This window comes from Populus nigra, chromosome 1 (genome assembly GCF_951802175.1).
Source record: "Populus nigra chromosome 1, ddPopNigr1.1, whole genome shotgun sequence".
NCBI lineage: Eukaryota > Viridiplantae > Streptophyta > Magnoliopsida > Malpighiales > Salicaceae > Populus > Populus nigra.
In genome coordinates this window covers 28,429,787-28,446,148 of record NC_084852.1, presented here as the reverse complement: position 1 = coordinate 28,446,148, position 16,362 = coordinate 28,429,787, and the positions used below count along the sequence as shown (strand labels likewise).

The window sequence follows — 16,362 nt, the reverse complement described above, 5'->3', positions numbered from 1 at the left end:
AATCAAAGAGCTCTTACTAAATTAAATAAAAGAGAAACAAGTGCAACATCATTGTTTTTTCAAGGCAACAAGTGTTTTAAATGAAATTTCGATTTTCTCCTGTGATGTTTTTTCTCTTATTTTTTCCCTCCCTTTTCTCTCACCTTCTCTAGTTTCATGGGCATAAATTTCATCTCCTTTCCTTTATGAACCAAAAAAAGGCTGAATTTATTGCTAATCTTTAATTGTAGTCCCTTTAGTTATAATTGTTTAGAAAACAAAAAATAAAATATTTCTTCTGCAAAATTAAAAACGATGATGTTTTTCTTGAATCAACGAAAATCCCACATAGATCTTATTAGATCAAACCATCAAAACTATTCTCAAATAAAATCAATGTAAGAAGATAAAAAAAAAACTATATAAATTAAAAAAAAAACTGGCAATGTGTGAATTCACATTGCCGATGCCAATCAGTCAGGAGCTGATAGCGACAAGGAATTGCCGACCATTATTCACATGTACTACACTTGAGATTTAATATTTGATAAAAAATATTATATTTTAATATATATATATATATATAGTAGTATTTCTATGCCAACCAGCGGTGGAGATGGATTCTTGAAAATGCAAGGCTGAGATTCTTTTACCTGACTCTCTCTCTATCTCTCTCTCTCATATATATATATATATATATAGATATTTTATTTTTATCATAAACACAGAAAAAAAGTGAACGACGAGACTAAGCTACATGCTAAATCCCAAATCCAAAAATGCTTTCCAAAATCACATTTTCTCCCCCAAATTCTTGCTCCCTTTTGTACAACAAGTTTGGCTGTTCTGCAAGGATTGGAAGCTCTAGGTTTAAGGTTGCCAGTCAGTTTCAAGGGGACAAATGGAAGATTAACGACATTGATCCCAGTGAGAGATTTTTTTTGCCTGATCGAAAAGCACTAATTTTTACTTAGTTTGAGAAAAAAAATTGTTGTCTTGTCTTTCTTTCTTTAAGTTCCTAGGCAGTTGCTAAGTAGGGTTCAGTAGTTTTTGCTTTGTCTTATTATGTCATGTCTTGACAGATGCAGTGCAAGAAAGATTGAATTCATGGTTTTCAAAAACCCAAAACTTTTTGAATGGGGTGACTTTAAATTTGACTTCACCACGGGTAAAGTCTGGTGATAGTGGGAAGCCTGATAATGGAGCTACAGTTGATGCTCAACAACTTGAAGAAATATTTATGGCAGAGCAGACTATTCACAGCAGCACACCAAATGGGATTCTTTCAGTACCAGCTATTGTATCTATTGAGCAATTTAGCAGGTGACCACAAAAAACTCAATTCTTTTCCCGAATTGTTATATTCGATCATTTTATACTCTCCAGTATGGAACTGTAAACTTGTCTTTCTATCTGACTGATTAAGGAATTGTGGTTTGACTATTGGAAAACTAAGCTTTGCAGGATGAATGGATTGACGGGGTACAAGTCGCAGAAGATATTCAAAGCGCTTGTCAATGAATCTGTTAATAATGATGCACGTAATTTGGTGGAGTATTGCTGTTTTAGGTTCTTGTCTAGGGATAACTCTGCTATCCATCCCTGCCTCAAGGTTTGTGGACTTGGTACAAGTAATTTACCATTCTTTTGTGCTTTCTTTTATCTAAAAACTAGTTAAGTGGGTTTGTTAGTTTGTAACGGAGTGGAAATAAAATACTTAGTATGAAAAGATGTAGTTTGCTTTACAATGAGATTTTTAGTGAAGAACTTTGTTCAAATCAGCAATTTTTAGTGATTACCTTATTTTGTCAAAAGTGTGTACATCGTTTTTTTATTTAGTCTCTAATTTTGGGTTTGGCAAATGATTTCCCATCTTAAGCTGTTTTCTCTAATGATTGGTGTCCTTTCTTTCCCCTCTGTTACACCTCTTTGATATTGTGCCTCAAGTTCTATAATTCCACCTTGGTATTGATGCTCGTTATTTATTTTGGTGGTTCTTGAATATGTCTGGAAAGGCTCAGTGATAAGTTCGCTTGTTGGCTACTTTACTGAAGCAAATTTGTTGGATTTGGTCCTAGAAGGATTATGACGACATTCATGTCATACTTTGTAGTATTTTGACTCTGAGAATGATGCATGACTTCTACTAAAAGTTCATTAATGTGGTTGTGTTTTTGAACTATGTGAACTTAGTCATCTTGTGGTTGAATTTTTTTCTTTAAAGCTAGTTGGATATTGGGCACCATTATTTACTCCATTTCATGAGACAAGCTTGATATGTTTACAGGAGCCAGCATTCCAGCGACTAATTTTCATCACAATGCATGCATGGGAGAATCCTTACCGCAAAGAAAATGATTCTGAAAAAGCTTCTTTTCAGGTTTTTTTTTCAAATTTCCTTTATACTTAACTGAACAGTTGTAGCATTGTGAATACAGGACTCTAAATTTTATCTTGGCATCATAGTTTTTGTTCTTAAATTTGATTAAACACATTAAAGTAGTTCACTATGAAAAGTGAAAAGCTGGTGCCTTTGGAGTTTATTATGGCTTGATTGAGGGTGATGAAGAATTTATGAAATTGGCGCATTTCTTAAATATAAAATGCTATGGAATCCGTGATCAGAAAAAAAAAGTAATGGACTATGATGTATGGCAATGTTTAGATGGGCTACAAGTGACCTAGTTTCATCTTTATTAGCACAAATGATCAACGTTGTGGCAGAGGAAAAAATGGTATAAGAAAAGCTTAAAAACAAATCTTATCCAAGATAAAATAAATCTTGCCATTGAAATTCAACTTCATTTGTTATATAAATTTGGATAATAAAAGGGAGGGAACTTATTGAAACGATCGGCCTATGGGGCCAAAAATGATCACCTTTTTTCTTAAATGAAAAGGTGTTAATACAATCAATGGAAATCAGTAGTGGGTACAGCTCAAAATGAATTTACTTTCTTATTCTTTTCACTGAAAAAAAGGGGTCAAACATCCCCATGCAATTTAGTAAATATACTGGCCAAAATATTTTTTTAAATAATTATTGTAAAGTCCATGTGTCGAACCACTTAAGTAATCCCAAATATTTTGTCTGTTAAATCTGTTTAATTTTGCTAACCAATCATTTGAAGGGTTTTTTTGGGCCTCACTACATACATGGAATAAAGTTCCTAAAGCTTGGTTTGAGTACTTCATTTTCAACAGGAGGATTTTATTTAGTCTTTAATTGCATGTAATTGGGATTGACTAGCTGAAATAAATTTTTCACGGATTGACTAGCTGAAACAAATTTTTCACTTATACTCACTATATATAATTTGGGATTTATTTACACAGAACAGGTGAAAAGCTTTAGTGTTTGCTTGTACACTATTTATCTATGTCTTGCACACTACTATGATCACTAAAAATATAAAAAGGAAACGAAATGAATGGAGGAAATGTCACAAATCAACTATTTAGTGTTTGCTTGCATCTTTTCACAACCACAATTGATCCATTGTGAATGTATCAAACTCTATACCTACTTAATTGTGGTTGTAGTTTTAAGAAGCTGTCAGGTTAATTTTTCTCATTCAGTATCTTTAACTACAGTTGAGAATGATGGTTTGAAAACCTTAACACATTCGTACTGGCATTGAAGGGGATGCTCGTTGGAGAAGAAGCTTTTGCACGTATTGCTCCTGCTATTTCAGGCATCGCTGATCGCTCCACGGTGCATAATCTTTTCAGGGCGCTTGCTGGGGATCAACAGGGTATCTCTTTGGGAACATGGGTCACATATGTTGATGAACTTCTCAAGTGAGTTTCATCATATCCCTTATGATGATATAACCTCTGTACTTTATAATTTCTGATATTTCTCACATGAAATTATTTAGCAATCAAACTCTATATTGTTTGTGGTCAATGTGAAAAAAATGATGTTTTAAAGTTTAAAAATTATAGATTACTGCATGGTTAGCAAAGAACTTGACTTTCTATCCATAATTCGAGTCCATTGAGATAGAGAGATCACTGGCAATTATGGTAATATAACTGCCATGATCTAGGACTTGATAAATGCATTGAACCTATGCTAACTAAAGCAGAAAGTGAGGTTCTTGTAGCCAATATCTAGTAAAGTTAGCATAGTGCATCGGAAAAATTTGGTTAAAACCCATTATTTGCACCTTGTTTCTTTATCAATTCACCCAAAAAACCCTTTGTTGTCAATTTGGTCAATTGAGCACCTGTACTTTTGATTTCAAACAATTTAGTAGTACAATTAAATACGATCTAGGCAGTCCTCTTCACTACTTGAGTTATTATCATCAACTTTACTTTCATTCTTGCTAATATCATTACCCCCCATCCCCTCCCTTCTCACCGAGTAGTTTCTTTTCAGATTTTGGTAAATTATACTTAATTGGCTGAAATCAAAATTACAAGTGCTCAATTGACCGAATTGATAATAGAGGAGGTTTTTTGAGGAATTGGCAGGAGCTGTTCTTATATGTACACGTAAGGAGGTGGGCGGGAGCTTGATTAGTTTCAGAGATTATGATATAAAATACAATGATATTTTAGTTTTTTATGTGTTTTATTGAATTGTATAATTCAGGTGTGATTTTGTAATTACTAGATTGGCTAGAAATTACCTAGAATTAGGATTTTATTTTATAATTTAGGTGTGTTAGTCCTTAGTTAAGTTGGGTTAATTAGGAATATTTGGTTTTCTTATTTAAGAGTAGTCTTTGTTGGGTTCGACATCCACCAACCTAAAGCTTTAGGAGTATATTGAGTCTATAAATACAAATGCTTGTAATGCTTAATTTTCAGATTGAATTTTCCAAGGTGCCTGATGCAGTCTATCTTAGGTGCTCTTAAAACCTTGATGTGATGCTTATGTTTTCCTTCCTCTTGGTGAGACTTTTAGAAAACCTACTAGTGTGATTCATGTAGCTTTTTATGTTGATTCCTTATTGAAATTTACAAACTCTAAGGGTGTGTTTGTTTCACTGTAAAGTTTTTTCTATTGTTTGGTTGTGTTAATGAAAACTAGTTGAGGATTACTTTCTGATATTGGTGTATAAGGAAAATAGATGTTGAGGATGAGATGGTGATGACAAGTGGCTAAGGGGTGGGGGTGGGGGTGGTTGTGGCATCATAAGTGGTGGAGTAATGGTGTTGATGATGGTAAAGGTAATGGTGGTTTGTTTGAGCTGAAATCAAATTGCATTGTTGAACCTGATATGAGATTCTATCTACTAAAAATGGATTTGAAGATCTTTCTTTTCCCTGCTGTTAGTGTGGAATGAAAAAGATAGCTTAGGTGGTAGCGGTGGTGGTTATGTTGATAATAAAAGTGGCGGTGACAACAATGTTGGTGATAGGCAATTATATTGTTAACAAGATGATGGTGCAAGCAGCCATGGAAAGTGGCGGTACATTGTTAGGTGGTGGTGCTAGTGAGATGTTGTGAGTTGGTAATTCCCCATAAAATATTTTCCCCACAAATATTTTGACATTTTCCATGAAATAAACTCGGTTTAAACTCCTTTATTCCTTAATCTATACCCTTAGATCCCCTATGTTCCAAGCTCTAATCCACAATGAAGCACCTGTAAGATAGAAGTTCAAATCTGTCCTGCCTCATACTTTCCCTGGTGCCTCACTTCTCTTCTATCCTTTCCTATTCTCTCCTCTTATGACCTGATATACTTTATAGTTGGCAAGATTATGTCTGTATATAGGGCACTTGTTCAGAAGTAGAATGCATCACTGGCATCATTTGCACAGTATCTTTGGTCACTGTTAGGCAGCTGCAGCTTAAGGGCAGTGTTTGCTTTTGTTTTGTCCTTTCCCATACTATTCTTTAAGCCTCTACATTGTAGAGTTTGGCTGGTTACCTCAAATAAAATTGTATTTAACATAACGTGTGCTAGTTATCTTTCTGTGCATAGTTATTTCATGCATGAAATGATTTTTCATGAATTCTGGACTGTTCCTACTGATTTTAGTGTAGAGTTCATGGAGCACGGAAATCATATGAGACTCGTGAATCCACTTGGATTTCAGATGAGAGAATCTTATGCATCGGCTCTAGCAAGAAGCGGCCTGTTGTCAAGTGGGAGAATAACATGGCATGGCCTGGAAAAGTTATATTAACTGATAAGGCACTCTATTTTGAGGTACATGTTCTTATTATTTCCATCATGCCTCGTGATTTTATGTTCAAGTTTGGCATTTCTCTTACATAATAAAAAATCCGCAATGCATTTGGTGGTTAATATATCATAAACAATCTCCAACATCTTCCTCCTACAAACAGTTTCTGTCGATAATTAGAGCTTTTCTACTGAAAACATTTTCAAATGTTTCTGTTCTGAAGCATTTCTTTGACTAATGCAGGAGTCTACATGTTCATTTAGACATCATATTCAAGTTATCATATTTTCAGTTGGATTTCTGATTAGTGGCTGATTATTAAGAAATAAATTTATTGTTGTGACAATTGGTTCAAGTCTTGACTTACCAAACTGTTCAACATCACTTAAAGCATGCACTTCAAAACTCTGGTTTTGGTTTGTCACTGCTTGATGCTTGCTACTTATGATTCCCCATGAGATTTTAGGTTTCTTCATTTTGGATCACTGATTAGATTTGGATAATTTCTTTCAACTTGAGAAGATAAGTTTAATTGAATTTGATCCAGCTCAAAAAGCTCAGTACTATACAAGAATTTCTTATAATAAGATCCCTAACTATTACTATAATTGGTTTCCATATAATGTAGCATCATCTATATCTTATGGGGTACTTGATTTTTTTAGAATTAACATCGGCTTGTTTGGTTTATGATGGCATAAATTTCAAGAACATGATGTAAATTCCTACAGCAAGGTCTACCACTAATTCTCTACAATAAGCTCTGGAATAAATTATGCTACTGGAAGTGCAATTTTATAAACTTGGATGCAATTTTAGTTTCATATGCTTAATTATGTCCTCTCTCATGTATTGAAATTGGAATCTCAAAGAGCATAGAAAGTATGTGACTATGGGTGTCATTCTCTCGAAACATTAGAGATAGGTATGGCTGATTAATTTAAGATAAATGTGGTGCCTTCACATTGACAAAGGGGCATAACAATGTGAAAGGAAATATGCTAATCTTGGATGTGTGATGGGATCTCTAGTTCTATTCTATTCCTTATTGATTGCCTTTTCTCCATGCCCCCTTCTTTATCTCTGTTTGAGCCGCATGTATTCTTATGTTAAGATGTAGCATTGCAGTTAGAAATTTAAATTTTACTTATGCTGTTAGTGTCAAGTAAATTTTATTTGTTTTTGTTTTGTCCTTTCTACTCTTACTTGTTCCATGATTCTGCATTCTTTGGATGTTAACATCCCTAGATTTTTGTGCATAGGAAGTGTGTCACATCTGTCTTCTATTGCTTGACAACTATGAACTAATGATGCTATTAGCCATCGTCTAACACATTTTATAACATAGGAAATCAAAATTTTAATTTATACCTGGGGAATAATAACATCTTTAGATGCTTAGTGCCTGTTTGTATCATTACTTGGTAAAGATGATTTTGTACCCGACAAAGAGAGTCCTTACCTGATTAAAATTTTCGTTTAGAATCTTTTTTTTTTCTCTTGAAATGGATTTTATAGTACTAATGTGCAGAGTAATGAAATTTTTACAGCTCTATACATGCTGTGGTGATCTGTTTTTTTTTTGTGCATTATTATTTACCTTATCATGTCTTATGTAGGCATTTGACTTACGTGGGAAGAAAGATTCTACAAGGCTCGATCTTACAACAAACAAAATGCAGGTGGAGAAAACAAAAGTTGGACCTTTTGGTGTTGTACTTTTTGACTCTGCAGTTTCCATTTCATCTGGTCCTAAGTGAGTATGCTTCTCCAAACCTGTCTCTTGTGTTTAATTATTTAAGTGTGGTTCATGCTTTGAAGTTTTCATTCATAAACAAGGACTGCTATCTTGTGTTTTTATCAGCTTGCTGTAATTAATACATTTTTCTAAGCAAATCTCTGTTGCTTAGAGGCAGCATTTTGGCTTTCTTGCTCTTTTCTTTCTTCTAATCTTCACGCCAGCTTGGGGGTTAGTCTTTTTGCCATTTTGTCCCTGTTTTCTGAAGATTTTTCTGCAGTGTCCATGTTTGATTCTCTATTTTCCATCCATCATTTGTCATTTAATCTTGTTATGTTATGGTGCAACAAGCCCACATTTGCAATCATTAAAGGCAATATTTCATGTTGTTATGATGAAATGAAGCAGAGAAATGATTCAGAATTTCGAAATCAATAAACATTATGTCTGCATGCCAGGGATTTTACTGCTAATGTTGTTGTCTTGCATAAAAACTTTACTGGTAACCTTGTAGGATGAAACTATACCCTTTTGGAGCACATGTCCAAGAACGAGAATTCAGGGAGAGAGAAGAAAAGGCAAGAAAACATTAAATGTAATCGAAGTAGACAAGAACACAATTCAGGTTTTCGATTAGTTCCAATGATGCAGGACAACTTAGGGGCTGTCTGGGGACTGTTTTAGGAGGCTGTGAACAGTTTGGGTTGATCTTTTGATGGCTAACGGTTATAGGATTGATTTGTTATGAATATGGTAATGTATAGGAGTTCAATGGAGGTTGAAGTGTTGTTTGCTGGAAACTGTGATGCAAGGAAGATTTCTAGGATTACATTTAAAAACCTTCATACCCGTGGTTCTTCTTAGGTGTCACATTTAAGAGAGTGTATCACTCGTTCACACAGCACAACTGCTGGAAATTTTATTCATAAACTCTGATTCTTTATTGAACGATTTTGCATACATTTATATAGATTTCTGAATACTCCTAGTCAAACAAGGACTTAGCTTCCTATGCAAGAAGATACTGACAGTCCTATTTAAGATAGAAAAAACTTAATAAATCCTAACACTTTAGGACTAATTCATTTCTAATTAGAAAATGTAACCTAGATCTAGATAATTTCCAGCAAATATTCAAATCACAGATACCCCTGCAAACCTGAATCTGCAAAACTACCCATGGATTTTGTTGTCTAATCCTTTTGTTTTCTGCACCATTCTCCACTGATTGGAGAAAGCTCGACCTAGAGTTTTTTGTAGTATCGAAATAGCAAAAACTACCCCTTCCATGCTTTGACCTGTCACTTGAAGCCACTCCCCTGAACTTGATACCAACTACCTCTTGCCACAAGTAGAGACAATGAGGAATGCATGCTGCTTTTCTCTACAATTGAATCGTCAAACTTGTTTAGAACAATGATGTCAATTAAATTGACTTGTACAATTTGCTTTCTCTGTCTTGAGCATCTAAAATGCTGTGATCTTGTTCCTTCATGATTTCCAATGTCTTTGGCAGACTTGTAATGATCTCTTTCCTGCATGCTTATTGTCAGTTTCTATTTACTGAAATTTCTCTAGTTCCTCCAGTCTCCCATTATTTTGTTTTTACCTTCCTTTTATGGCACTAGGTTGTTGAACTTGTTCTTCAACTTGTTATTCAGGCTGAATGACAGTGCAGGGTTTGCTACCAGTTTTGCGATGTTTTGTGCTTCTAAAAAAGCTGCTGACTTGCTTCTTGTTGCAGCTGCTGTTTTGATTGTTCCTCTTGTTTCCTAAACTTCATTGCGTCAAAATTTGCCACTTATATAGCTTTTAGCAAGCTACCCTGCTGTAAATTTTCTTGCATCTTTGTAAATAATTGGTCTGCATTCACTTCTCTGTAAGCTTGGCTTTCATCCCCTTCCAAGTAGTAAGAGTTTTTGTCCTAATCTTTCCAAGTCATGCTCAACTTGATACCACTAATTCTTAGCTAACCTCATAATTTCATCTTTGCAGACCTTACTCTTCATTCATACGACATAATATACTATTAAAGAGAGAGCTAATCCAATCAGGGAATTCTGTTCCTTTAAAATATGTAACTTCTAACTTTTGCTTTGAATGGCATTACTAACCATGACTTCTGGGCAAACTCTATGTTTGTGTGAGCTTATTGGTTTTTAAAACTTTTTTTTGGAGAAAGCAATGAATATCATCCACACTTTGTTGCTAATTTATTTAACCTGTGTGAGACACTGTTTGCATTTCTGCAACTTTTGGATTTATATTAACTCAAAAAAAGTCACATGACTGATGATTTTTGAAAGCTTTGCCAAGTGATTTATCTTTATTGTTGGTCTAAAAAGCTCTCATGGAAACAAAGGGACTAAATGGAAAAATGAATGCCACCTAACTTGAATATGCTACTTTGTTCATTTTTATGCTACATGGATTGTGTTTTTGAATGCTAATATCTCTTAAGTCGCACCACATGACTATTATATGTTTCATTCTCCTGTCTTCCGTCTTCTTGCTGTAGTTGTCTTGAGTTGCTTAGGTTCTGTCTCATTGATCTACATAAGATACAATCTCATGAAATCCTGTCTGTTTGATCTATGTAACATGATAACTCATTAAGCAAATATGGAGATTTTCTTCAGATCAGAGACATGGGTGCTAGAATTTGTTGACCTGGGAGGTGAATTGAGAAGAGATGTATGGCATGCATTCATCAGTGAAGTAATCTCTTTACACAAGTTCATTTGTGAGTTTGGACCTGAGGAGGGTGATCAATCAATAAATCAAGTGTATGGTGCCCAAAAAGGGAAGGAAAGGGCTACCACCAGTGCCGTTAATAGTATTGCTAGACTTCAGGCCCTTCAATTTACAAAGAAGTTGCTGGATGATCCCATCAAACTTGTTCAGTTCTCATATTTGCAAAATGTACCCTATGGTGACATTGTTTACCAAACTCTAGCTGTAAATTATTGGGGTGGAGCATTAGTTAAAAAGTATACCGATACAGATTATCGACCATCTCAAGTGGCAGGTCCTTCTGAAGAGGTACTGGAAATTAGTAATCATGTTTATGACATTGATGGAAGTGTTTACTTACAGAAGTGGAAGAGGTCTCCATCCTGGGAATCTAGTGCTTCCATCAATTTCTGGAAGAATTCCTCAATAAATCAAGGGATGGTATTGAGTAAAAATCTCGTTGTGGCAGATGTGACTCTTATAGAGAGAGCAGCAATGACATGCAAAGAAAAGTGCCAGTTGGTTGAAATAACTCAAGCAACAATTGACGCTGCAACACTTAAGGGGATACCGAGTAACATTGACCTTTTCAAGGTTTGACTGTTTATTGCTTTTCTATTTTCTGCTTCTTTTCTACATGGTTTTTCCCATTTTCTGGATTACTTCACTGCACTCTTGACAAGCCAGCTGTTGGATAACCCTGTAACCTGTATCGTTTGGTTGGGGGTGCTGTGAGAAAACATGGTTTTGCACTTCCATGAGTTGTTTTCTCTTCTAGATTGACCTAAGTTACACAGGGAATTGATAATTATAAAACAACCATTTTTATGAATTGAAACAGTGGATTGATATTTCTTTAATGTTATATTGTTGGCGTGTTAATTTCAACCTTTTTAGCAACAATGGCTCAATTCAGAGGTGATCCCGTTCATGACGATGAAAGTTAAATGTATACTCGTATTCTTGTCTAGGCAGCTAGACCATATGACCCAAGATTGCGGCTGTCAAATTCTGTTCTGAACAAAATGTTTCTCTTTTCTTCCCTACCTGGCCTTGGATTCCTTTTTTTCTTTTCTTTTAGCATCTTTTACGTGATATGCACAAATTTTGGAAGTATGAGATTGCCATTTTTGGAGATCAAGAGCAAGGTTGAGAGACAAAATGTTCATTTAATCCATCCAAGTACCAAGAAGACTGAAATGTGTGTTATCTCATTTTGTTTTTTCAGTAACATCAATTTTTGGTTAATGAAATTGTGAGTTGAACTAGAATTGCATTTTTTTTTTCCTTTTGTAGGAACTGATGCTTCCTTTGACTGTGATTGCTAAGAACTTTGAAAGACTGCGACGATGGGAAGAGCCACATCTGACCATCTCTTTTCTTGCATTCTCATATTTGATTATTTTCAGGTAGATCCATTACTTGAAAAACTTATGTATGAGAATTATTTAGTTTTAATACTATGACTGCATCAAATGCACAACATTTTTTAATTTTATTTAATGGCTTCTAAAATTTTTTTGTCTGAAACTATTTCTCATTTGATAATCAATTTTTTTAGTTTTTTTCATTGAACCAATTTCTCATATTTAGAATTGTTGTTTATTGTTGCATCTATTGACATGGAGTACAGTGGAAAATTTAAGGGTTCTCAAGCCCTAGGGACCGTAGAGAAAATTCTGAACTCTAAATTCTGAAGAAATTTATGAAGCCAATAGTATTAATCTTAATCTCTGCCATAAAATAATACTTGAGGTTGTTTATATAATAGCCTAAACCATCCCTTTTTAATTAGTAAAATCTAAACAGGAAAAACCTAAATAAAATAAAACTCTGCTCCAAACTAGGAAAATCAAATTAAAACTTTGGAACTTAACTAGCAATAAAATAAATACAATTCACAACTGGATCTTGGTCGATCATGATTGATGGTCAATCGTGGTTGATTATGCAGAGGAAACTTTGATCTTGGTCGATTATGACCGATTATGACCAATGGTTGATTGTGGTTGACTATCAGAAGAAAACTTTGACACGACCAGACTTGGATTTTGCTTTGTTTAACTAGTCCATAACTAAAACTACCAAATGTTCCATGTCATCTCTATCTTTCTTGCATCAGTACCATGATGTTGTTGAACCTTATTTTGTTCATCTTGTCATCACATGTTTTCAGATTGTGCCAGCAAGATTTGAGTATTAAGTTGCTTGCAAAATTATTCTCTGTTGCAATAACAAAAGCTACGTTTGATTGGTATTCTGAACCAAAAGATGATACTTGGAACTTTGCTCTGTTCTTGTTTACTTTTTAAGCAATTAAACTTTCCATTTTATGTTTAAAATCTAAGCTTAGATAGTGACCTTCTTTTCAGAAATTTGCTCCCCTATGTATTTCCGATGATGCTGATGGTTTTAGCAGCTGCGATGCTGACATTGAAGGGGCTCAAGGATCAAGGACGCTTGGGGAGATTGTTTGGAAAAGTTACTATCCGTGATCAACCACCATCAAATACTATTCAAAAGATCATAGCTGTAAGAGATGCTATGCAGGATGTGGAAAATTATCTCCAGAATATGAATGTCACTCTTCTAAAAATACGCACGATTGTTCTTGCAGGTTATCCTCAGGTATGTTGTAATGACTCCTGAAATATGCAAACACAAGGCGTGTTAGTTTTGGCATGATGTGACTTCTAAATATAATTTTTCTTTGTGGAAACCTAGAATCAAAGAGAATGGTAGTTGTGTAGACCCAGTCTACTATCTCACCCAAGAACTAGGCCATTAGAGACAAGACACATGAACAAAATCATGTATCATCATGTGGGACCATTGATTTTTTTATCCACGTGCCTTGTCTCTCTTGGCCTAGTCAATGGGTGAGTTTGTAGACTAACTCTACACAAACTTTTTAGAAAATAGTATTTATCACAAAAAAAGCAGACACATGAAAATAGTATTTATCACAAAGAAAAGGGAGTGCAAACCATGTTTTGATATCATTCATTTTGAATATGAAATTGGTTTTGTATGATCAAACACCTCATAACCAATATCAAATACACTGCTAAACAATTGAATATATAACAAAAAATGTTAGAAGTTCTGGCATTCCATGTTTGAGATGAGTTGGTTTTTCGCTTTTAATCTTAGTCTTCTCTTATTCCATGTACTAAAACTGTAACTTATTGGAGATAAGAGTTGCTCAAAAAATCGTTGATAGCTTGAATTTTTTTTGTGTTTCAGTTTCTATATGGTGATGAATATCTGACATCCTAATATGAAACTGTATCAGATAACTACTGAGGTTGCTCTGGTGCTATTTTCTTCCGCTGCCATTCTGCTTTTTGTCCCATTCAAGTATGTTGCTGCTTGTCTTATCTTTGATCTCTTCACTCGGGAGCTCGAGTTCCGGAGGGAAATGGCTAAGAAGTTTGTTACCTTTCTGAAGGAGCGTTGGGACACGGTACCTGCAGCTCCCGTAGCCGTTTTACCTTTTGAAAGTATTGTCTCTACACAAGGTAATCAACAGAAGAAAATAGATGAGCAGACAAAAAAGAAGCTATAGTAGTGGCAAGCGTAGAGGTAATCATGTATATAGGATGGCAAATGGTTATAATGAAAAAGCCACCTGCAGCCTGCTGGTCCACATTAATGGAAGCAATTCAGAATCTTGTTTAGGGAATTTGTACAACTCATTCCTCTTAACATGGTTCAGCATGTAAACTGCTGATTCTCCCTAAATGCCCTCAATGCCAATTCAGAATCTTGCCAATGAAGTTAAACGATCGAAATGCCCAGGTAGTGATGAATAAAAAACTTTTCCACTGGTTACATCTTGGTCTTGGTTACGAGCTGATTAACATCTGTTCCTATTCTTTTCTTGTTTTTATATATATATATATATATATATATATATATATATATATATATATATGATACACATGAAAAACACCATTTTCTAGATGAAAATGGGGCAATTTTAAACTGATAAACAAACAATTTTTTTTTTTTTTAACAAAGGAGAGGTTCAAACTCGAGAACTCTTGGAAGAGAGGGGACGCTAATATTAATTGAGTTGAGCTGCAATTCATTAGCGACCAACCCATAAGTTGGCCTGGTACAGAAATTGCTAGAACTTCATTTTTAAAATAAATAACATAGACAGTGACAGCATCCGAATCCATCCTCCTAGGTCCAGGGGAGGTGCGGTCGAACCAGTTGATGTATTGCAAACAAGCTTCTTGTCGTGATAAGAGCACACGCTTTGATTCCTGGAATCACAAACAAGTAGTTAGTCGGTCAGAATATTGTTCATACGCTTTTGTATATTTTCTTGCTTGATTTGCAGTCTTTCTTTTTTTTTCCCCTATCAAAAGGGGCATCAAATATGCGAGCTGCTCACCTCGAGGCACAAAAGACGATGATGTATTCTGATGCAGAGCATGTTATGATGCTTGCTCGGTCGTCAAATGCATAACTGGATGCTGCAGGGCATACTTGTTTAAAACTCCTGGAATAGTTACTTGGCTGACATGCAGCAGGATCTGCAAACGCTCCCCGGCAGCAATATTCATCGGTGTTGAATGCATTACAAGCGCTCCGGCAAGCAATGACCTTCCCATTGGACTTAACAGCCAGTTCAGACGAGCAATTCTGTCTCAGGTCTCCTTCGCAACCAGCAATGCTACAATTTCCTTTGCCATTAACAGGAGAAATAACTATAGGCAAATTATAACCATCCACAAGGCTAAGATCGTAGAAATCAACATCATCACCGATAGTGAATTCGGCAATGGTGTTGGGCGGGTTGCTTGGACCTGTGCAATTCAGGGAGGTGCCACAGCTACCAGTCTGGCATGTTCCAGTGCCGGTCTTGTCAAAATTACAACCGGTGCGTGCCCATATCCGGCCACTCCATCCGACCGTAGCATTGTAGATGGCGGTTTGGCCTGGTTTGAGAGCAAAACCTTCACCACGATTGCTGTCACCTTTTGTTATTATTCCAGGCCATATCATCTCTTTGCAGTTGTTAACTAACGTGAAAGGTTTTGCATTTGTGGATGCGTTTTGCCCTGCCCATCATCATAACTTAAACTAAACACACAAAACAACGAGCAGAAGAGAATGTTACAGAAACTGATGATAGTTACGGCATGAGAAGAGAATGTTACCTGCTGCAACAGTAATATTCATGAGAACGAGCACTGACAGGGGCACGAGTAGAAGAAGAAGATCATGTACCCTTGGATTCTGGGCCATCTCAAGACGATATCTTCTTAGTGGGTGACAAGCTTGAGACAATGGAAGAGATGCTTTTATACGATGAGAAGTGCATGGCAAGACAATTAACTATCTGGGAGAATACGTGTGGCAGAGATCACAAGTGAATCTGCAATATTCATAGACAACTCAGAAAGGGTTCCTTGCTTATAAGCCTAACCAAATCCAGATACCTTGCTCTCACTTCTAATTTCATTAGCACAGTACGCTTTCCACTTTATTTGACCTTTTAAATTATTGTTGCCATTTCTTTTTATCTCTTAATTTGTTGATGGCATGCTCTCTAATGTCAAAATGCCAAGATCTGTATGAATTATATGTGGAAATTTATCTCCATGGCTACGCAGGACAGTGAGAAAAATAATACACGAGTTGATGATTTGAGTACATTTGTTTTTGTATTTTAAAAGTTTTTTATTTGATTTTTTACTTTCAATTAATTTTTTTAATGTTTTCACATCGTTTTGACATAATAATAT

The 16,362-nt window shown here is 35.3% G+C and overlaps 2 protein-coding genes across 4 annotated transcripts; one reads left to right on the top strand and one right to left on the bottom strand.

Annotated features, from left to right (window-relative positions):
* The first annotated feature begins 688 nt into the window (after nt 1-688).
* LOC133669283 (uncharacterized) lies at nt 689-14,434 on the top strand. Of its 3 annotated transcripts, none has more exons than XM_062089368.1 (11): nt 689-906; nt 1,068-1,302; nt 1,444-1,591; nt 2,267-2,359; nt 3,623-3,780; nt 5,987-6,152; nt 7,749-7,885; nt 10,507-11,194; nt 11,897-12,009; nt 12,973-13,228; nt 13,896-14,434. In XM_062089368.1, the coding sequence occupies exons 1-11, from the start codon at nt 759-761 to the stop codon at nt 14,166-14,168; spliced, it is 2,415 nt and encodes an 804-aa protein (XP_061945352.1). In that variant the 5' UTR covers nt 689-758; the 3' UTR covers nt 14,169-14,434. The 3 variants fall into 3 exon arrangements, with proteins under 3 accessions (XP_061945352.1, XP_061945343.1, XP_061945360.1); XM_062089359.1 differs by having other exon boundaries at nt 1,062-1,302; XM_062089376.1 differs by lacking the exon at nt 689-906 and having other exon boundaries at nt 1,161-1,302; nt 1,436-1,591.
* A 210-nt stretch (nt 14,435-14,644) lies between these two features.
* LOC133669299 (pathogenesis-related thaumatin-like protein 3.5) lies at nt 14,645-16,025 on the bottom strand. Its single transcript, XM_062089388.1, has 3 exons — nt 15,775-16,025; nt 15,006-15,675; nt 14,645-14,874 (listed from the first exon to the last, which is right to left on the bottom strand). Exons 1-3 carry the CDS (start codon nt 15,860-15,862, stop codon nt 14,733-14,735), a joined length of 900 nt encoding a protein of 299 aa, XP_061945372.1. The 5' UTR covers nt 15,863-16,025; the 3' UTR covers nt 14,645-14,732.
* Nucleotides 16,026-16,362: the final 337 nt, after the last annotated feature.